Consider the following 22,619-nt stretch of genomic DNA (forward strand, 5'->3'; position numbering starts at 1 on the left):
TGTTCAACAATTTGCTCACGCATTTGTTGACAAAGTGGGGACCCTCGCCCCATCCTTGTTTGTGAATGACTGAACATTTCATGGAATCTACTTGTATACCCATTCATGGCACCCACCTGTTCCCAATTTGCCTGTTCACCTGTGGGATGTTCCAAATAAGTGTTTGATGAGCATTCCTCAACTTTATCAGCCTTTTTTGCCACGTGTTGCTGGCATCAAATTCTAAAGTTAATAATTATTTACAAAAAAAATAAATACATGTTTATCAGTTTGAACATCAAATTAGTAGCTTATTCAACTGAATATGGGTTGAAAATGATTTGCAAATCATTGTATTTCGTTTATATTTACATCGAACACAACTTCCCAACTCATATAAAAACAGGGTTTACACATAAGCACACTATATCCATTCATCTCCTTGCAGAAAAAAAACCAATAAGGGTCATTCATAAGGCAGGATAGAGTGATCACACAAATAAATGGTTCTTACATTCAAAGCTATGCAAATTTAAAGATTGTGTGGCAGTACAAACAGTACAATCGTAATTTGGAATAGTCCTTTCCAGGATAAAAGGACAATCATGTAAAGCACTGATTCTTAAACGGCGGTATACATACCCCTTAAATGAATATTCAAACACAGTGTTGCTGTTCAAACTATGAGTAATGCTACAGTGGCCAAAAATATTAAATTAACTTGTTAATTAAAACCTTAACCTTGTGTTTAATGAATACTTAGGCTTACTACACTACTGTGTTTTATTATTGGTCATTATGGTGGTACTTAGAGAAGCAAGTGTTTAGGTGGTACTTGGTGAAAAGTTTGACGACCAGTGATGTAACTTATAAAACAAATATGGGTGAATTAGAAATAAAAGACGTTAAAAAATATGACAGTCTTCTTTTGTTAGTGTTGTCTGCAAAGATAGTTTTCCATTACGTAAACTAATACTTGTGTCCAAAGAAAAAAAGGGAATACTTGATAAAAAAAAATTATAATTTAGCGTTGTCATTCATGAAGCCAAAGCCAAAGTCAAACATGATTTTTATTTTCCAAATATACAGAGCAAAAGCAACTAGGATTCACAGACCAGTACAGTTCAAATACAACTTATTTGTTTCTCCTTACATACAGCAGGTCGGCCCACTCAACTTAAAAAAAAAAAAAAGGGAAACAAAACTAAACAGTAAGTTTGCCCAAGATAATCCACATGTTGACTTTTTTTTTTTTTTACAATTCTGATCATATCTGCATGGATCATCACGCGTCTGTTGCGCAAAGGAATGTTTCTCATTTGCAATCCAAATAAGTCGTTCATTGTACGCTGCAGCCGTTTTTACCGGGCCCTCAAGCATGTTCCGTAAGAGAAAACAAAAATACGTTTTTTTTTGTTCTTCCTCCTTGCAGTATGCACACACAACATACTGATTTGGAGGAACTCAAAAACTGAGGGGGATTCAGAAAGCACATTGAAGAAAAAGTTGGCACTTGTAACAGTATTTGCAATATTTTGGACAGTATTATACAATGAGGCATACATTTTTATTTATTTATTTTTTAATTAAATGAGCGCAGTTTCTTCCTACTCCTTTTCAGACATGTGCAAGTGAACGTCAAAGTAACTTTAATAAGCATGTTGGAAAAAAATTGAATTTTTTTTTGTGAGTTATTGATGTTCTGTAGTATTGTATAAGCAGAAGCGTAAAAAGTCAAGTGTCCTCGTCCTTCTAAAAAGGTCCCGTTCGAGTGGTGTGCAGTGGAGCATGAGCTTGTCGTTGACATCTCTGAATAATAAATCACTTTGCTCTATTTTCCCATGCACCTCCTATCAGGGAAGGGCAGCACCCCCTTGTAATTGTTCTGGCTCTTTGTGTTTATTCATCTGTTATGCCCTCGCAGCTGTGTGCTGCTCGTTGCCAGACAAACAACGAGCGCCAGCCGCGTGGAGCAGTCGACCACAGGTGAACGGGGACATGTGCCGCGGTGCATTCAGGGACACTGTGTCTGTATGCTGGAGATGGGACAGAAGGTTGGACGATCAAACATTTATGGCCTTGCTCAGCCCGTTCGCTCAGAGCATGTGTTAGATATTTGGGGGTCAGTAGATAAAGAAAAGGGGACATTTTGGACTTGGTTTAGTTTTTTTTAGGAAAAACATGTTGGCTTTTGCCACATTTCTAAAAGCAGTTGCAATTTGATAAAAAAATAAAAAAAATAATACAAAATAAATAAATATACATATTACATATATATATATATATATATATATATGTATATATATTTTTTTTAATTATGTATATGTATATATATTAATATCTACATATGTATATGTATATATATATATACATATATATATATATATATATGTGTATATGTATATATATATATATATATATATATATATATATATATATTTATATATATATATATATATATATATATATATATATACATATATATATATATATATATATATATATGTTATATAATTTACAGTATATATATTTATAACATATATATATATATATATATATATATACTGTATATATATATATATAATATGTATAATATATATATATATATATATAATATGTATAATATATATATATATATATATATATATATATATATATATATATATATATATATATATATATATATATATATATATATATATGTGTACAAAACCCAAAACCAGTGAAGTTGGCACGTTGTGTAAATCGTAAATAAAAACAGAATACAATTATTTGCAAATCCTTTTCAACTTATATTCAATTGAATAGACTGCAAAGACAAGATATTTAATGTTGGAACTGAGAAACATATTTTTTATTTTGGCAAATAATCATTAACTTCGAATTAATGGCAGCAACACATTGCAAACAAGTTGGCACAGGGGAATTTTTACCACTGTGTTACATGGCCTTTCGTTTTAACAACACTCAGTTAACGTTTGGGAACTGAAGAGACCAATTTTTGAAAGCTTTTCAGGTGGAATTATTTCCCATTCATGCTTGATGTACAGCTTAAGTTGTTCAACAGTATTTGACGCTTCATATTGCGGCACACATTTTCAAATGGAGACAGGTCTGGACTACAGGCAAGCCAGTCTAGTACCCACACTCTTTTACTACAAAGCTACGCTGTTGTGACACGTGCATCATGTGGCTTGGCATTGTCTTGCTGAAATAAGCAGGGGCGTGCATGAAAAAGACGCTGTTTGGATGGTACCTTTCAGCATTAATGCTGCCTTCACAGATGTGTAAGTTACCCATACCTTCGGCACTAATACACCCCCATACCAACACAGATGCTGGCATTTCAACTTTGCACCTATAACAGTCTGGATGGTTATTTTCCTCTTTGGTCCAGAGGACACCACGTCTACAGTTTCCAAAAACAATTTCAATCGTAGATTTGTCAGACCACAGAACACTTTTCCACTTTTCATCAGTACATCTTCGATGAGCTCGGGCCCAGCAAAGCCGGCTGCGTTTCTGGGTGTTGTTGATAAATGGCTTTTGCTTTGCATAGTAGAGTTTTAATTTGCACTTACAGATGTAGCAACAAACTAATTACTGAGAGTGGTTTTCTGAAGTGTTTCTAAGCTCATGTAGTTATATCTTTTACACACTGATGTCGCTTTTTGATGCAGTACCGCCTGAGGGATCGAAGGTCACGGTCATTGCCGCTTACGTGCAGTGATTGCTACAGATTCTATGAACCTTTTGATGCTATTACGGACCGTAGATGGTGAAATCCCTAAATTCCTTGCGGTAGCTCGTTGAGAAATGTTGTTCTCAAACTGTTCGACAATTTGCTGACGCGTTTGTTCACAAAGTGGTGACCCTTGCCCCATCCTTGTTTGTGAATGACTGAGCATTTTAAAGCTGCTTTTATACCCAATCATGGCACCCACGTGTTCCCAATTAGCCCGTTCACCTGTGTGATGTTCCAAATAAGTGTTTGATGAGCATTCCTCAACTTTCTCAGTCTTTTTTTGCCACTTGTGCCATCTTTTTTGAAACATGTTGCAGGCATCAAATTCTAAATGAGCTAATATTTGCAAAAAAAACATTTACCAGTTTGAACGTTTAAGTATCTTGTCTTTGCAGTCTATTCAATTGAATATAGGTTGAAAAGGATTTGCAAATCATTGTATTTTGTATTAAATATATATTACGGAAATTGCCGCAATAAACACATTTTTGCAAAGTACAAATAACTAAATATAAATTGAATATTGGCATAACTGTTTATGACATGAAATAACACCCATTAAACTCATTTAATCCAAAATAGTGTAATTACACTTGGTTTGGTCTCCATCATGTTTTTTTTCATTTATCTTTTTAATGCTTGAAAATGCTTAATTTCTGCCAAAATAGTTGTAGAATTTTCTTTAAAAAAAAAAATCTGCAATGTGGTCAAGTCAAAATATTTGAAGCCGTTGTGGCGAGGGACGACTGTATTTATTTTATAAAGGAGTATTTAAGCCACGTTAAAAATTATAACTATTTTAATAATACTAAAAAACAGCTGAGGTCCTAAACTTTTTTTAAATTGTACTTTTGTTATAGCTTCATTATAATAAAATGTTTTATTCATAAGGTCATCGTGTAATAAGAACAAAGGGATATAAATAGATGATACAATATTTTGTACTTGCACTGTATTAATTTTTTTTTCTGAACAAATTTGAATACTATATTATTTTAACAAACATATTAGTCATAGTCCTAATAATTATTATTTGTCAGATATGTTGAATTGTGTAAATGTGTAATTGGTTAGCCAATATGATTATTAATAATAAATCTTGTACTGTAATAACTTTATTTCTATAGAATAAAAAATATATTTCAGTATTACATATATTTTCCAGCTAATATTTAAACTTAAAAATGTTATCTTGTTTGTAACTTCCATACTTTGTCGTTGTATTTGACCCCAAGCAAATACATTTGTTTATATGATGTATAATGACAACCAAAAATGTGTATCAATAAATAAACGTACAGTACAGTAGTTGCACTGATTCAATAAATCTAACAAATATCAATGAAATAGTTTTTCCCTGTAATATTCCTAAACGTTTTACTTTTTGAAATATTAAGTTATCTGTATTTTGACTGTGGCTTTAATACTCGTTTTGTAGCCGAATATCACTGGTTTGGGGGGACAAAAATCCCTTTGTATTTGTAGGGTTGGTTAAAATATACATCACTATGAAATATAATACTGTAGAATGGCAAAGTGGAGCATCAATGATTTATTCCGTCTAACAAATGGGATGTCTAAAGTGGAAAGATATGCAGTCAATATATTTACTGATACAAGGTATAGATTCTACACAGTGACTGCTCTGCAAAGTCGTTTTAGTGTCGAATAAAAGAGCTTCAGGCATCTCTGAGGGACTGAAGTTAAAATAACAATTCATCTCACTTCAAAGCTGTCCCAGCTCAACACTGCTTCTCATTTCTAAAAGCCGCCTGTGTGTTTTACAGAAACTGCTCAGTCTTGAAACGCAAATGTGAGCGAAACAAGCAGTTTTGATGGGTTTAATGTGAGGGGATAATGATTGTCTGTACAGTTTGGAGCTTTAAGTGTCAATCATGACAACCGAGAATGAAAGAAAAACACAGGAGTGAAAAAAAAAATATATATATACAGAGAAAAACAGCATTTCATTGTTTTATGTACAGTCTGCTGGATTATCCGTGTTGCCTTAAATTGTACATTTGTAAAAATAAGAGTCCAAACAGCCATTGGAGTGTACCTTGAATGAGATAATCCTTTTAAAGTGCTTTTAATGACAGCTTTGCTTTAAAAGGCCGAGAATGACCGTTTTTAAAACATAGATCATCATTGATTTATGCGACTTGCAGGACTAAATTGCAAGCAACACAGTCAGCACTTGTGACATGAATTGGAATAAACGTATCCTTGACTGCAGCAACTACAGAAAAAAATCATGACCTTGCGTCCAAATTTCATGCAGTTTTTTTTTTCTGCGAATTTCCCCAGCAATCCCCAAAAGTCCCGGATCATAATAATACTAACAGGGAGCGACAACACCACTTTACTTAGAAACGCGGGTGATGTGTGTTTGGGTATCTATTTGTATATCCTCTCAACTCAGTGAACAAAATGTAAACTCACAAACATGTCAAATTAATGCACTTATCAGCCTTAAGTGTAGCATTGGACGTTGGTTCTCATCTGGAGGGAAATCCGGCTTTGTGAATTGTGCGTCCTTTTAGCCCACAAGATCCTGCATAAGTACACCAAATCACACGTTGATTTGGTGATATCTGGCAGAGATACTAACATTTGAACACATTGAATTACATTCTTTATTGACATTAAAATTAAACTTTTCCAGGAAAATGTATTGCAATTTTCTTGTTTTATAGTGTGCATGTTTCTCCCATTTTTAAAAATAATGAAATATACCTTTTTTGTATATATATAAATAGTTTTTTAATGTATTCAGTAAATTACACCTTTTTTTTAAAAGTAAGTCATTGTATTTTTTTTACCAATTCATATATACATAAAAATACATTTTGGTCCATTAACTTAAAGAATTTAACATTTTAATTTAATTTTGTAACCTATGTACCATATTTTTGTTCTGTAGTGTGAAGTTTCTCAGGTTTTCTTTTTTTGTGGTGAAAGATAATACTTTTTTTTTTTTCAATTTACTTGGTAATTTCAACCTATTTATAAAAATACACTAGCAAAAGGAATTACAATTTTGTTCTTGTGAAACAAATTTTGAATTGTCATTTACCGAACCATATTTATTTACTATATTTAAAAAAAAAAGTTGCCTGCTTTTTAAAAAAAAAGTTATAATTTTTTCCTTATTCATTTATTATTATATGTTAAATTTTATTTTTTAGTATTGTATACTAATGTTTTATTGGTAAAACATGGTAATATATATAGTTGTATTTTTATTGTTTTAAAAAAACAATCTAATAAAAGGGCGGAGGGAGGGGGGACACACGAATTGAAGCATAATTTCGATTGTGCCAATAATAAAAGTAATTTCTGTAAAAACATAACCAAAAATCCAAAAGCTATATTCAAAACAAATTGTAAGTGTGCACTATGCTCCAGTTTTATCAGTAACTACACACTGCAATAACCACAAAATAAGACATGAGTATGTTTACATATACCTGTACCTTTAGCAGTGTTAGTTCACCGGCTGCAGCTGATATGCAGTATGCCTGCTTAGTTAACCAAACAGTTCCTCAAGGCAAACTTTTTTGAGGGGCTAGAGCGGGATACAAACCGCTCTTGTTTCATTGAAGAACTCCTCCGCGATTAGTCAGAAAATAATTTACAGCCTTATACAATATGTACACTGATGTTTTATCAGAACGCGAACGTTGGGATTGAAAACGTGGTCTCAGCCCTTCTTTATCTTGTCTGGCCCACATGCAGCTGTTCCTCCCAACCATGTCTGTGGGCATGTGGAAGGAGGCCAGTTGTACTCCACCTACGCAATGAGACATTGCAAGGAGCCGAGCTGGAGTGTGAGAAGATTGTGAAAGAAAGGAGGGAAGCCGTGGTGGTTGGGAGTTGTTGACTACCTAAAAATCCTTGTGGACGTTCAGTCTTTGTGCTTGACGAGACACGAAAGAGCAGAAAGAAATTGTTGTGCGGTCTTACTCCATTCAGAAAAAAAACAATCCTGCAGCTTTGTTGCTGTCCTCAGAAGCAGAGTAATCCCAAGTGTCTTCATTGGCAAGTATCGTGGCACTACTCAAGAACGTCTGTGAGAACCAGGATGTGGGCAATGGATTAAGCAAAAGGGAAATATAAGGCTTCTTGATCCACATGTCCGACAAAGTGGTTCAGTGTGATGAAACCATGTCGGAGTTCACACCCAAGGCTGGTTCTCAGACCATCCCTCCCGTCCTGGCTGTCAGACGTGGGTCTGCATGCGCTTCTGGAGAGGCCGGGTTAGGTCTGAGTTCTGCGACGACGACTGCGAGTAGTGGGAGGACGAGGAGGCCGACGCCTTGCTGTCCTTGTCGAACTGCACGTAGCCGTCCGGCTTGCTGTAGCTGCTGACGCTGCTGTCGCACTGCGTGTCGATAAACGAGCTGGAGTCGCTTATTGAGCCGCGCTGGAACTCCCGCTCGCACAACTCGATGGAGCTGCTGCCCATGCCCAGCACGAAGCGCTGGCTGTAGTCGTACAGGCGATTGGGACCCGCTCCCAGGGTGGAGTAGATGTTGGTGAAGGACATGCCTGTCGGTACCCGCTGCTTGCCCAGAGTGCTCGTATTGGTCGGGTTCCTCCCGTCGGTGGACTGGGTTCCGGCCATAGTTGGTGTTGGGTGCTCGTTGAAGGTGTTGACGCTGTAGTAGCCATTTGTGGGGTCCTATTTAGAAAAAAAACGGTACAGTAAATACTTTGTTGACTGCATTCCCTATGGAATGTAATACAAGTGTATTTTAGATGGAGGACAAGGAGGAAATAGCAAACAGAATGTAAGTTACGAGGCAAACGTTAATAATTTATGCATCCATAAATGACACTCAAACCCGTCACTACCATCCTGCATAGTCCATATGCTAATCAAATAGTCGGCATACGCCTTTTACAGCAGGGTTTTTAGGTTATCACAGGGTCACTGCAAGTCAAATTTAAGACTTTTTTTAAGACCATCCTGAAAATAATTGAAGACCATTTCACATCCATACAGACAAAACATACATACATGAATATTAAGTATATGAATTCATTCACCGCTCTTTCACATTGGAAAACAACATGGTTAAAGGCCTACTGAAACCCACTACTACCGACCACGCAGTCTGATAGTTTATATATCAATGATAAAATCTTTACATTGCAACACATGCCAATATGGCCGGGTTAGCTTACTAAAGTGCAATTTAAAATTTTGCGCGAAATATCCTGCTGAAAACGTCTCGGTATGATGACGTCTGCGCGTGACGTCACGGATTGTAGAGGACATTTTGGGACAACATGGTGGCCAGCTATTAAGTCGTCTGTTTTCATCGCAAAATTCCACAGTATTCTGGACATCTGTGTTGGTGAATCTTTTGCAATTTGTTCAATGAACAATGGAGACAGCAAAGAAGAAAGCTGTAGGTGGGAAGCGGTGCATTGCGGCAGGTGTTGTGCCAGATAACGCACCCCCACCGTAGAATGCACCCCTTGACTGTTGTGCCGGATAACACAGCTGGTGTTTCATTGTTTACATTCCCGGAAGATGACAGTCAAGCTTTACCATTGGCCTGTGGAGAACTGGGACAACAGAGACTCTTACCAGGAGGACTATGAGTTGGATACGCAGACACGGTACCGTGAGTACGCATGCAGCTGCGGCTTCCAAACATTTGATCGCTTGCCCGTACATGCGTGCCGCTATGTGCATGTCATGTACGTAACTTTGGGGAAATATATGTGCTGTATGAACTTTGGGGAGGTGAACGGTACTTTGGGCTGTGGGATTGAGTGTGTTGTTCTGCAGGTGTTTGAGTTGTATTGGCGGGTTATATGGATGGGAGGGAGAGGTGTTTGTTATGCGGTATTAATTTGTGGCATATTAAATATAAGCCTGGTTGTGTTGTGGCTAATAGAGTATATATATGTCTTGTGTTTATTTACTGTTTTAGTCATTCCCAGCTGAATATCAGGTCCCACCCGCCTCTCACAGCATCTTCCCTATCTGAATCGCTCCCACTGCCCTCCAGTCCTTCACTCTCAATTTCCTCATCCACAAATCTTTCATCCTCGCTCAAATTAATGGGGAAATCGTCGCTTTCTCGGTCCGAATCGCTCTCGCTGCTGGTGGCCATGATTGTAAACAATGTGCAGATGTGAGGAGCTCCACAACCTGTGACGTCACGCTACTCGTCTGCTACTTCCGGTACAGGCAAGGCTTTTTTATCAGCGACCAAAAGTTGTGAACTTTATCGTCGATGTTCTCTACTAAATCCTTTCAGCAAAAATATGGCAATATCGCAAAATGATCAAGTATGACACATAGAATGGACCTGCTATCCCCGTTTAAATAAGAAAATCGCATTTCAGTAGGCCTTTAAACTAACCAAATACACCAGAAGCTTCTCTAGAGTAAATGAATTGAAAAAAAAATATTAGCAAACATCCTTACAGCCAATTTTCAGATTTGCCATAGAAGTGTTTTCTTGCAAAAGTTGCAGTGTGCTTCAAATCAAGTGTTTTCATGGAACATAAACAATGGTAGAGGAAAGCACAACAATATATTGTCTGTGAAAAGGACAGTTAGCATCTCTGCTAAAGCTAAATGCTTAACTTTGGTAATGTTTTTTTCGGCTGTCAGAATTGAGCATACCGATAAAAACATCTGCAATACTACTGTATGTGCACTATGTTGTGAAAAACAGAGTGCAGACAGAGTGATTGTCTAAAAAAGAAGGAAGGCAATTATGGCTTGTAAGCCTCAAACAGAATTTGGATGTGAATAATGTGGATAACATTCAAATGTGCTCAGCTCATTTTGTATCTGGTGTGTATGGATACATTTTTACCCTTTTTTTGTGACTTTTTTGAAAACATATTGCTAATAAACAAGGATTAGTTATTATTTAGGCATGACACGATTATATTCACAAACCTCCCTTGCTTTCCTCACCCCACAATAAGGTGAGTGTAAACACTAAACACTTTTAATGTCGGTTGATGTATAAACTTGGAGAAATTATTGGAACAAATAATATAAGAGAATTCGTTTTTTTTTTATAGTTTTACTGCTGAGTACACTACTACCACAGATAAATTAGCGTGTGCTTACTGTATGTAATAGTATGATTTCACTAGTAAACATCTCGGTAATACTTTAGTATGGGGAACACATATTCATCATTAATTGGTTGCTTATTAACATGCAAATTAGTTATTGATTATTAATGCCTGATTCTGCATGGCCTTATTATACAACCAGTAAGCCATTAACTAAGAGTCTTCCCTCAATAACCTCAGAATTATTGCTTATTAGTAACCCTAACCCTTATATGTTCCCCTAGTGTCCAAAATACTCTAAATTAAGTATTTGTTACTTTAATAAGCAGCTAATTTATGGTGAATATGTTCCCATACTAAAGTGTTACCAACTATCTCATAGTTATCTCCTTCGGCAATTGGCACAACTTAACCCACATAACACTACTTTGGGGGGTTATTTTTATCGTTGTAAAGTTGTGCAAGTGTTTGTGGCGTTTCAGCATCTGTTGACACAGACTTATCCCGGATTTTTGACTTTTAATAATAATAATAATAATCATACATTTTATTTATAAGACGCCTTTAAGGGCACTCAAGGACACCGTACAAAATCACAACAATAAAATCAAATTGGATAAAAACAACAACAACAACAAAGAGAAAATAAAAGATGATTACAATGGATAAGCAGTCAGGAATAGGTGTGGTTTGAGTCTTGATTTGAAGAGGGATATTGAATCTAAGTTGCGAAGGTCTGGTGGTAGAGTTCCAAAGATGTGGGGCAGAGCGGCTGAAAGCTCGGGCACCCATGGTGGACAGTTTAAATAAAGGGACAGTGAGATGGATGGATGAAGAGGATCTTAGGGAACATGAGGGCGTGGCGACATGGATCAGGTCAGAGAGATATGATGGAGAGAGGTTATGGATGGCTTTGAAAGTGAGGAGAATTATTTTAAAGTGGATGCGATGTTTGATGGGTAGCGAGTGGAGTTGCTACATTATCATTCCATTGACTTTTATACATTTCCATCCACCGGCTTCAACCATGATGGTTCAGGAGACGCAAATCGTTTAACTTTTATTTACCTATCTTATGCAAGTAATTTGGCTTTGCTGTGGGCTTTTATTAAGTTGTCTCCGCTGCTATGCTAACTAAGCTGTCAACACGGTGTGCGCACAGCAATAGCTGGTGGTATTCGATAAATTCTGACCGGGCAGCACGGTTAGTTCCGCTGTGTAGTTATGTTATAGCGTCCTCAAAAATCTAAACATTTCAAAGCGAAACTGAAGTTTATGCATGTTTTAAATATAAGTAAGACCTTTCAAAATTAAATTCAAATGATTGGATTCAAGATTTGTTTAGACTTTTTAAGGCCCCACAGATACCCTGTATCAGCTATCCTGAGGATTGTGGGGGCATTTCTGTTAAACCCTTGACAAAGTCTGAAAATGTCAAGCCTCCATAATATTCAGGTCTGGAGATGCAGCAAGTGCAATGGTGCTGCATAAAATGAAACACTAACTATCAAAACTAAGATAAGCAAGCTAAAAATAAAATTAAAACAAGATGAATAAAAAAGTAATGTGAGTAAGACCACATATCTGGTTTCTGCATGTAAATATATGAAGTGGACAGTGAGCAGTAGGTGAAAGTGAATTGAGTGCAGCATGTGACAGTGCAAGTGATAAAGTTGTGAGATAATTGGACTGTACTGTACTACGATTTTGAGACAAAGATGACTCTTGACCGAAATGGCAAAACAAATATGATCTTCCTTTAATAATCCCTCACAGTATATTGGGGTATTTTCCATCCTTTCAGGTAAATTTTAGCTTGTCGGATTTTTAAACAATAACTATTAACTATAACTATAGTTAACATCCCACCCCACACTTCTCTTCCTTAGCTACCGCTTTGTTTTATTATGTATTACTGCCTTTGCACATGTCTGTGTTTACATTTGTATGCACAATAAATCAACACAGAATCCGTACTTTGGAGCAATGTTCACGGACTCTAATATTTGGCTTGTCAGCCTCCCGTTGCAGCCGAGCGATGATGGTCGTGGTTGAGGGAAGAGTGGTTTGATAATGGATGCTAGAAAATGTCCGATACCTTGCAACAATCAGCTTTAATGCATTGTTGCAGCTTGATGATTTTTGCGGCATGTGAGGCTGAAAAGAGAGAAGTGAGGCGTGCGGGTGTGTTCACGGGTTAAAATGTGTGCCTTTTGGCAATTCTGTTGGTCATTCTCTGGGTGGGGGTGTGACTGATGTCATATTAATATATATTTATTTTTTGAATAGGTAGGTAGGTAGGTAGGTCTTTATTGTCATTGCACAAGTACAACAAAACTTTGTTTTTAGCACAAACCCGTTCAAGATTAGACTAACAAACAGTGTACAGGGTCACAGAACAGGAACGCTGATGGGTCGCCACAAGGCGCCCGGCAAAAGATGGGAAAAAGGTAAACGCTGGGGGAGAATGAGTAAAAAAATGCAATCTAGACTGTGCTCCAAAGGGGGCCCAGTCTGGAGTGGGAAAAAACCTCCATAGCAAAGCACATATACATATTACACATCCATCTTGAGACTTGCAACAGAGGAGAGGGAGTAGGGGCAACGGTGGAAGGCTGCAGCTCTTCAGGCGCTGCCCATCAGTCCATCACCCCTGAGGGATTCGCATCAAGGGTCGTTGGATGGGGGGTGGGGTATGTGGCATATATTTTTGTGGATGCATGTGTGTGTGTAAGCCTGCCGCGTGTCTCTATTCCGCGGCCTTGATGTCGTGCAGTCGCTAGTCCAAAGTCAACAACAGCATGTGTGTGTCCATGAGAGACAAGAAAGGAGTTTGTTGTGTCTTCGCCGCACTGTCCTTCGAGAGAGTCTCGAAGCCAGGGAAACAATCCAAGTTAGAATGTTTTGTATGGGAGTGAAAATAAAATGTGCTTTTCACTCTAAATTGTCTATGACTGATCCTCAAAATTCATCCTGGGGGGCAGACAGTCCGATGTTATACAAATCACAAAAGTGTCCACTTGATTATTTTCGCAATCGACCGATAAGGTCCCAAACATCGACTGGTCGACAGGTTGGCGACCAATTGTCCGTCAGATATTAAACATGATTTCGCCGATTATGTCTTGAAAATGGTGGACCGTCTTATAATCGGCGAGGACGGCAATACCTTTCTAGGGTAGCAGTCACACTGCAAAAACTGAAATCTAAGTAAGATTAAATATCTCAAATAAGGGTGATATTTGCTTATTTTCTGTCTGATAAGATAATTCTTCTCACTAAGCAAATTTTATGTTAGAGTGTTTTACTTGTTTTAAGGGTTTTGGTCCTAAATTATCTCAGTAAGATGTTACAGCTTGTTGCTGAGATTTTAAGACCTATATTGAGTAAAACATGCTTGAAACTAGAATATCAACTGTTGCAAAGCTGTGTTATCAACACTCACAAGTATAAAACTACTTTTTTTAAAGTAATCATTTCTTATTTCAAGCATGAAAAAAAAAAATCATGACTTTGACACAATTGTGTCTCATATTAAAACAGATGACAGCCAAATGGACTTTTGCTGTTTTATTTTCAATGAAACAATAGAAAATTCGTACTCATATAGTAGTACAGTTGTTATTAGTGAGAATATACTTATTTTAAGTATTGGGTTCATTGAGGTTAGCTATTTTTACTTGTTTTGGAAAGTCTTGACAAACAGAATGTTCTTGTTCTACTGGCAGATAATTTTGCTTAGTTCAAATAAAATACCCCTAATTTTTATTTTTTTTTCTTGTTTTTGAACACCGACTTTTTGCAGTGCACAGCATATCAAACGAAGCAATGGAAGTAAAAGTTAAAAAAGAGAATATTCCATGCTGTCATAATGTTCGTACTGTGCGTGTTTAACTGTTGACTCCTCCAAGCTCAACAGAAGCCGGGGTCAAACTCTTAGTAATTACCATTCAAGCCGGAGAATAAATGAGGCAGCACGGCAAGCTGTGACGAACCTCCGCGCTAGGATTTAGTCAGCCTCGTTCTAACCTTAAAATCATGTTTCTCGCTAATTAAGCCAGGCTTGATGATTCATCGTGTGCTATCCGGTGTGTCAGCGCACAGATCTCACATACATACACGCACATGAGCCTTAATTGGACCTAAACACATCGGGGTGTCTGTCGTTTTCATGCGGGCTCAGCGCTGAATTTGGCTTTTGTGCCTACAGCGGTGACACTCGTTGGCGCTCGGGCTGAAGGCGAAACACTGTCGCCAAGAGGCCAGTTAGGGCCTGTGTGTGTGTGTGTGTGTGTGTGTGTGTGTGTGTGTGTGTTGTCCTCATGGGAGCGGATGTGAATGTCAAGCATAGTGTGAGACAAATCTCAAAAGAAAAGCGTTCATAATGGGGGAGAAAATTAGAGCGAGATAACGCAAGAGGATTGTTGTTATGCTTGTCACTATCAGACGGCGGATAGGGAGAATGCTTGCGTCTGGCCTTTAACTCGCGTTCAGGCCCCCTTTGGCTCTGGCGCCTGTCGCCATTAACTAGTGTGGACAAAAAAGAAGCCCCGGAGTAAGCGGATCAGCGGGTAAACACAACAAAAACACACTTGGGAGTCGGTGGCCTCGCGCGTTTGGGCGAAAACTTGTGAAACACCTGAGGGGTTTCGACTAAATGTCCTCCTCAGGGGACAATTAAAGGTTGATCTCCCGTTCTCAGGGACAGACGGTAGATGCAATCTTGGCAAATTGTCGAAAGGGAATTTGTCTTGAAGAACAAACGCCCACTAAATGAATCTGCCCAACTTTATTTACGTCAAGCATTGAGATAGAAAGCACTAAAGGTAGAATAAACATTAATTTTCTGCGTGGGATGCTGGAGCCTACCCCAGGCTTTTAGTAAGACACTGTCAATTAGTTAAAAGGATGTGTTGAATTATTTTGAGCTTATCAGTCTTTTTTGTTAAAGGGGTCATATTATCCTTTTGTTTTCTACATTAAAGGCCTACTGAAACCCACAACTACCGACCACGCAGTCTGATAGTTTATATATCAATGATGAAATCTTAACATTGCAACACATGCCAATACGGCCGGGTTAGCTTACTAAAGTGCAATTTTAAATTCCGCACGAAATATCCTGCTGAAAACGTCTCGGTATGATGACGTCAGCGCGTGATGTCACGGATTGTAGAGGACATTTTGGGACAGCATGGTGGCCAGCTATTAAGTCGTCTGTTTTCATCGCAAAATTCCACAGTATTCTGGACATCTGTGTTGGTGAATCTTTTGCAATTTGTTCAATGAACAATGGAGACAGCAAAGAAGAAAGCTGTAGGTGGGAAGCGGTGTATTGCGGCAGGTGTTGTGCTGGATAACGCACCCCCGCCGTAGAAAGCACCCCTTGACTGGTGTGCCGGATAACACAGCCGGTGTTACATTGTTTACATTCCTGGAAGATGACAGTCAAGCTTTACCATTGTCCTGTGGAGAACTGGGACAGCAGAGACTCTTACCAGGAGGACTTTGAGTTTGATGCGCAGACGCGGTACCGTGAGACATTTGATCGCTTGCCTGTACGTGCGTGCCGCTATGTGCATGTCATGTACGTAACTTTGGGGACTTTGTGGAAATATATGCGCTGTATGAACTTTGGGGAAGTGAACGGTACTTTGGGCTGTGGGATTGAGTGTGTTGTGCAGGTGTTTGAGTTGTATTGGCGGGTTATATGGACGGGAGGGGGAGGTGTTTGTTATGCGGTATTAAATTGTGGCATATTAAATATAAGCCTGGTTGTGTTGTGGCTAATAGAGTATATATATGTCTTGTGTTTATTTACTGTTTTAGTCATTCTCAGCTGAATAACAGGTCCCACCCGCCTCTCACAGCATCTTCCCTATCTGAATCGCTCCCACTGCCCTCTAGTCCTTCACTCTCACTTTCCTCATCCACAAATCTTTCATCCTCGCTCAAATTAATGGGGAAATCGTCGCTTTCTCGGTCCGAATCGCTCTCGCTGCTGGTGGCTATGATTGTAAACAATGTGCAGATGTGAGGAGCTCCACAACCTGTGACGTCACGCTACTCGTCTGCTACTTCCGGTACAGGCAAGGCTTTTTTATCAGCGATCAAAAGTTGCGAACTTTATCGTCGATGTTCTCTACTAAATCCTTTCAGCAAAAATATGGCAATATCGCGAAATGATCAAGTATGACACATAGAACGGACCTGCTATCCCCGTTTAAATAAGAAAATCGCATTTCAGTAGGCCTTTAAAACACCACCTTGTGGTCTTCATAACATGTAATGGTGGGTATTTGGTCATCATTTTGCATAGATTATATTTTAAAAACCATCTTCAAGCCGCTTTCTGACCGCCTCTTCGGAAAGTACCATTTTGTGGGCTCTCTTATTTACGTGGCTCCATTCTGACAGCATCTTCTCCCCGCCTCTTTTGTTGTAGTTTTCATCGCTTCCCTATGGAGTCCACTGACAGATATGTTATCTCTCTTTAAATTAAGACTCAAAACACACTTATTCCTTACTGCTTATTCATTGTAAATCTTATCAATCTTTGTTGTTGCCCCACGTCTGCGGTCCCCACGTCTGCGGTCCCCTCCAAGGGTTCTCATTGTAATCCCATTGGGTTGAGGTTTTTCTTGCCCTGATGTGGGATCTGAGATGTTGTTGTGGCTTGTGCAGCCCTTTGAGACACTCGTGATTTAGAGCTATATAAATAAACTTTGATTGATTTGATTGATTGACTGATTGAGCCAATTGAATATATTTTATTGTTTTGGTTTCGTACGGTGTCCTTAAGTGCCTAGAAAGGGGCCTTATAAGTTAAATGTATTATTATCATTATTAGAACTATACGCTACTCTGTATTAGAAATGGCAACAGCGGAGGATGCATGTGCATGGACGAGCCAGTCTTCCTCACAAATAAGAGGATTGCGAAAAAGAAGGAGCTTAATGACTACAGTGTCAGACTACAAAGGTGGACCCGCGCAGAACACTTTGGGTAGATTATATATGGATAATCAGAAGATGTCATGGGTGAGAAAAACAACGCAGGTTTTGCAAATTCCAAACAGTTTGGCGGAAATTTGAAGGAAGGCACGATTGTTTTATAAATAGCTACACCATGTCACAATGGTTTGATTTAAAATTTTCAGGACTTATGCAGTTCCCAAATACACAACCGCAGGAACCACAAGGTAAAAACAGTTGGTTTTGCATAACAGGGCCCCTTTAATATGCAATGTAACGGCAATATTATTTTGCTGCTCTGGTAAGTCCCCTATTAAATGTTCATTTTAATGCAAACTGTACTTTTTAAAGATGCAATCGTAATAAGTGTCCCAAGAGCCTGTTCGTGAGCACTAAACGTGAGACAGGCTTCACTATGCATCTTAAAATAAGGCTCAGTCAGCAACAAACATGGAGGTTTAATCACGTTTTTTCTTGAGGAAATATGTTAACCTAGCATTACTTTGTTGTTAAAAGTTAGTTCAGTTTCAGTTTATTAGTGTAATGGTTTAATAGTGGGCTGGACTTGTAAAATCACAGCATGATAACTTAAAAATAAAGACAACTTCAGATTGTTTTCTTTGTTTAAAAATAGAAGCAGCACATTATGAAATTGTGCAAATCCTAATGTTGCGGAGGTTTTTTTGTACACTTATATGTTGCAGTTAATAGTATTCTATCTTTGTCGTTATTTATACTTTCTGAATTAATGATGTGATGATGTTCATCAGCCAACTCTTTGGTGTTAATTTTCAATCTATTAAGATAAAAAAAATAATATCAAAATCAAATTACAGTATGTTATTTATATAGTTTGATATGTTTTTCTTCGACTGATGTACTAACGTCATGTGGTTTATTTTGTACATATGTAGCATCATCTACAAAGATACACATAATTGCTATTGCGACATCCAGTGGACACATTTAGAACAGCTGTTTTTTTCATCCGAAAATGTCAGGTTAATTGTTATACTTGGCAAACTCATGCGCAGGCCGGATAAAGCCTGATCTGGCCCCCGGGCCGTACATTTGACACCCCTGCTCTAGACAAAGGGCAGGCTCATTTGCTTGCCTGTTTTCGCCTTGTGCAGATCTTTGTTTTTGTTTTACCTGTGTGTCCCTAATGAAAGGGCTTCGTCTTCTGCACTCGCCTGCCATCTCTGCATCCCGGGCGGTCCACACAAACACCAGAATGTAACATTACTAAAAGCACCTTTGAACTGTCTGAATTCCAACATCAAAACTATATTTTGACCAACACTTCCTGACTTCCTGGTGACAAACAGTACACTATGGGACCTTCTAAGACAGAGGTGTCAAATGAGCCGAAATTTTTGAATGAAATAAACTGCTGTTCTAAATGTGTCCACTTGATGTCGTAATAGCAATTATTTGTATCTTTGTAGATTATGCTACATATGTAAAACAAAAATAAAATACTAAACCACACGAGGAAAATGAGCAAACAACATAAATAACATCCTGTAATTTGATTTTGATATTATTTTTTTTATCTTGATTGAAAATTAACACCAATGAGTTCACTGATGAACATTATCACATAATTTATTCAGAAAGTATACATAACGACAAATAAAGATAGCATACTATTAACCGCAACATGTAAGTGTAAAAAAAAAAACGAACAACATTATTTTTTGTAAATTTTCATTCTGAAATTGTCTTTATTTTTAAGTTATCATGCCGTGATTTTACCAGTCCGGCCCACTTGGGAGTAGATTTTTCTCCATGTGGCCCCCGATCTAAAATTAGTTTGATTTAAGATAAGCAAATGTGTCTAATATTGTAAGAAAAAATTTATTGTTATTCCAAAATATTGCGTATACATCAGTTTTTGCAGTGTGTCTCTGCTTTCTCTGCAGTAAAAAAATGTAAATAGTTCTTGTTTTGATGGCAGTGGATAGAAAAAAAAACTGGGAATAACAGCAAGAACAGCTTTAAAGCTTTAAAATGCACCACGCAGCTTTGTAATTGACTGAGGAAGTGGTCTAGAGATAAACCACAGCACAAGATGAGAGAACCTGCACAGTCGGCCAAATCACTTGTGGATCACTCACGCAGGCACCAAAGCAGGTGCCTCCTTCAGTACGAGCACACACATCTATTGCTGCTCATTGGCATGTAAATTAAACAAGCAGCACACTTTTATTGCGTTGAGCGAAACCGCGTTGTTTTGACCACTTTTTTTTTTTTTTTTTATAGAATTCCTCTATATGTGGGACATATTGCTATCAAAGTATGTGCGCACATAGCACGATGGCCGATCAAACTGCACGGAACTTGAGAGTACGACTTTCCAGCTTCTGCATTCAGCATGCTCGTCTCTTGTCACCTGCCAACGGGAGACTTGGGCGGTGACTCATGCTTTTGTTCACTGTCATGGTTACGTTTCCAATTTGAGATTGATGATTAGATGGCAGGGATTTGATTGAGCTGGATGCAAGATGCATGTAAAGCTTGCGGGTTATTGCTTGGATGGTGGAGTTGGGTAAATACCAGAGAGTAAATACAATTGTGAAAGTCTTCAACTATTATTGTCTGTTCGGGACAATGCTATGAAGACTACTTAAGTTAAAAGTTAAAGTCCCAACGATAGTCACACACACACTAGGTGTGGTGAAATTATCCTCTGCATTTGACCCATCGCCATGTTCCCCCCCTGGGAGGTGAGGGGAGCAGTGAGCAGCAGCGGTGGCCGCGCTCTGGAATCATTTGGTAATTTAACCCCCAATTCCAACCCTTGATGCTGAGTGCCAAGCAGGGAGGTAATGGGTCTCATTTATTTTATAATCTTTGGTATGACTCGGCCGGGGTTTGAAATCACAACTTTTTAGTCTCAGGACGGACACCCTAACCACAGGAATTTTAGAAATACTCTTTCTTTTGGCTACATTCCTTAATGTCTTTAAACAATGTGATGCAGCTCGTTACTACAGTTTGGTCGAATGAAGCGCAAAGCGACGCTATTGTAAATGCGATGATGGTGATTGGCCCTGCTCTAGCTCTCTCACTGACACAAACCAAGACAAGAGCCAAGTAAGTCCAAAGGTAGCGTTCTCAAACTGCAAGTACCGGCACTAGGTTTTGCTTGTTGTAATGAAAGGCAAGAATGGTATGTCCAGGGAAAAAAGTGTTTATTAACGTCTGCCTCAAGCAACTCGAATCGCGCCTCACACCAACACAGGCCAACATGACACTTGCTGCAGCTGCTAACCCAACCCCAAGCCCAAATGCTGCCATTTTTAAATCAGATTCATCACATTTTGGAATTTGGATAAATCGTGATTAGTCACAGATTCCTCGTTTGCATTATTGAAATTAGCTTGAGAAAATACCCCGATATTTGTAAACAAAAGCAATGTCATTGTCAGAATGTCATTCAGGAACGTTTTTAAAGGTTTTACTTGAATGCATTTTATTTTTTTTCCCAAAATTTGCTGACAGTTTTATCTAAAGTTATTTCAGGCTGTACAGGACCAAGGTGTACGCTGCCTTCCGCCCAAATGCAGCTGGGACAGGCTCCAGCCACCCCCGCTTCCTCGAGAGGGACAAGCTGTAGAGTCCTGATAAATGCCAAATGGTCTAAAATACCGTATATAAAGTTCACATTTTTTAATCAGTTATCTGGTTTTCAGCCAGATAATATGTCTTACCATAATAATACTTGTATGTTGAACCACAGCACAATCCATCAAAGGTGCGGCTTCATAGCTTACCAAAGTCGTACTAAACTATTTTGATAGATTTTTGAGTGCCGTGTGTAATGTTCTATATTTTCAATGGAACATATAAGATTTTGGTGTTTACTTGAGTCATATTGCAGTCTACACATATCTCTTATGTGTGACTGCCATCTACTGATCACACGTATCATTTCACCATGTAGCAAATAAAATAGCTTCGAAGTCGGTAAGCACAACCAAAATGATTCCGTACATTAGGCGCACCGGGTTATAAGACGGATTTTAAGTGTGCCTTATAGTCCGAAAAATACAGTATAAGAGATTAGTAAAACATTCATGTTTTTAGTCTCTTGTGATTGTTGTTTTGCAAGCTCACATCTTCACTCTCACCAAAAAGTGAACATTATTTAAATGTTGCTGTTAGATTTTGGCAACTGTTCTTTATTTACAGACTTTAAAACCTGATGACGTCATATTATTCGCTCCCCAATGCCACAATTGAAGTGCCTATTCTCTCAAACATGTAGCAAACAGGTAAAGAATAGGATCAATTTCCTCACGCTTGTTGCTCATAAAGAGGATCATAGGGACCCATATTTCTGTCAGAACATCATTAAAAAGTATCTTTTGACCTTTAACACATTTCATTTATTTTTGGTCTCTTCCGTTAAACATGACTCCGTGCTGCCATTGATCAAGAGTCGTACCTTAATGTGCTGGTACTCTTTCTCCTCCTCTTGCAAAACCTCCAACTGCTTCAGAGCGGATTCCTGCTGGAACTCCCCGCGATCCACCTGCATGGAAATCAAGCAAAGTCTGAGCAGGCTGGCAGGAAACTCTCTGCCTTCAAAGTACAAGAGAACATTTGAGACGGAAGAATCAAACTTTCATCACTTCTTGTGGTATTAGTCAGACACCTTCACTCGGTGCTGGAAGGGGTGCATTAATAATGCATCCATGAAAATGTTCTTCCTTTAACAAAGTATAGTTTTGTAAAGTTGGCACAGCACGTTTTGTCGCAGTGGAAGAATGGGGAGAATCTGTCGCCCCAAAGCTTTCTACTACAAATAACCCCGCCCTGGAGCATCATACACACAAAAAACCCTTAAGACTGGTGCG

General features: G+C 38.3%; 1 protein-coding gene across 8 annotated transcripts in view; it reads right to left on the reverse strand.

The window, feature by feature from the left end:
• Nucleotides 1-2,687: 2,687 nt before the first annotated feature.
• kirrel3b (kirre like nephrin family adhesion molecule 3b) overlaps nt 2,688-22,619 on the reverse strand; it is a 430,118-nt gene continuing 410,186 nt past the window's right edge. For all 8 annotated transcript variants that reach the window (XM_061972705.1, XM_061972702.1, XM_061972701.1 and 5 more), the window contains 2 exons: nt 22,208-22,294; nt 2,688-8,408 (listed from right to left, as the gene is read on the reverse strand). In XM_061972705.1, coding sequence (XP_061828689.1) covers nt 7,947-8,408; nt 22,208-22,294 — 549 coding nt within the window. In that variant the 3' untranslated portion in view covers nt 2,688-7,946. The remainder of the gene's footprint in view (nt 8,409-22,207; nt 22,295-22,619) is intronic.

This window comes from Nerophis lumbriciformis, linkage group LG17, assembly GCF_033978685.3.
Source record: "Nerophis lumbriciformis linkage group LG17, RoL_Nlum_v2.1, whole genome shotgun sequence".
Taxonomy (NCBI): Eukaryota; Metazoa; Chordata; class Actinopteri; order Syngnathiformes; family Syngnathidae; genus Nerophis; species Nerophis lumbriciformis.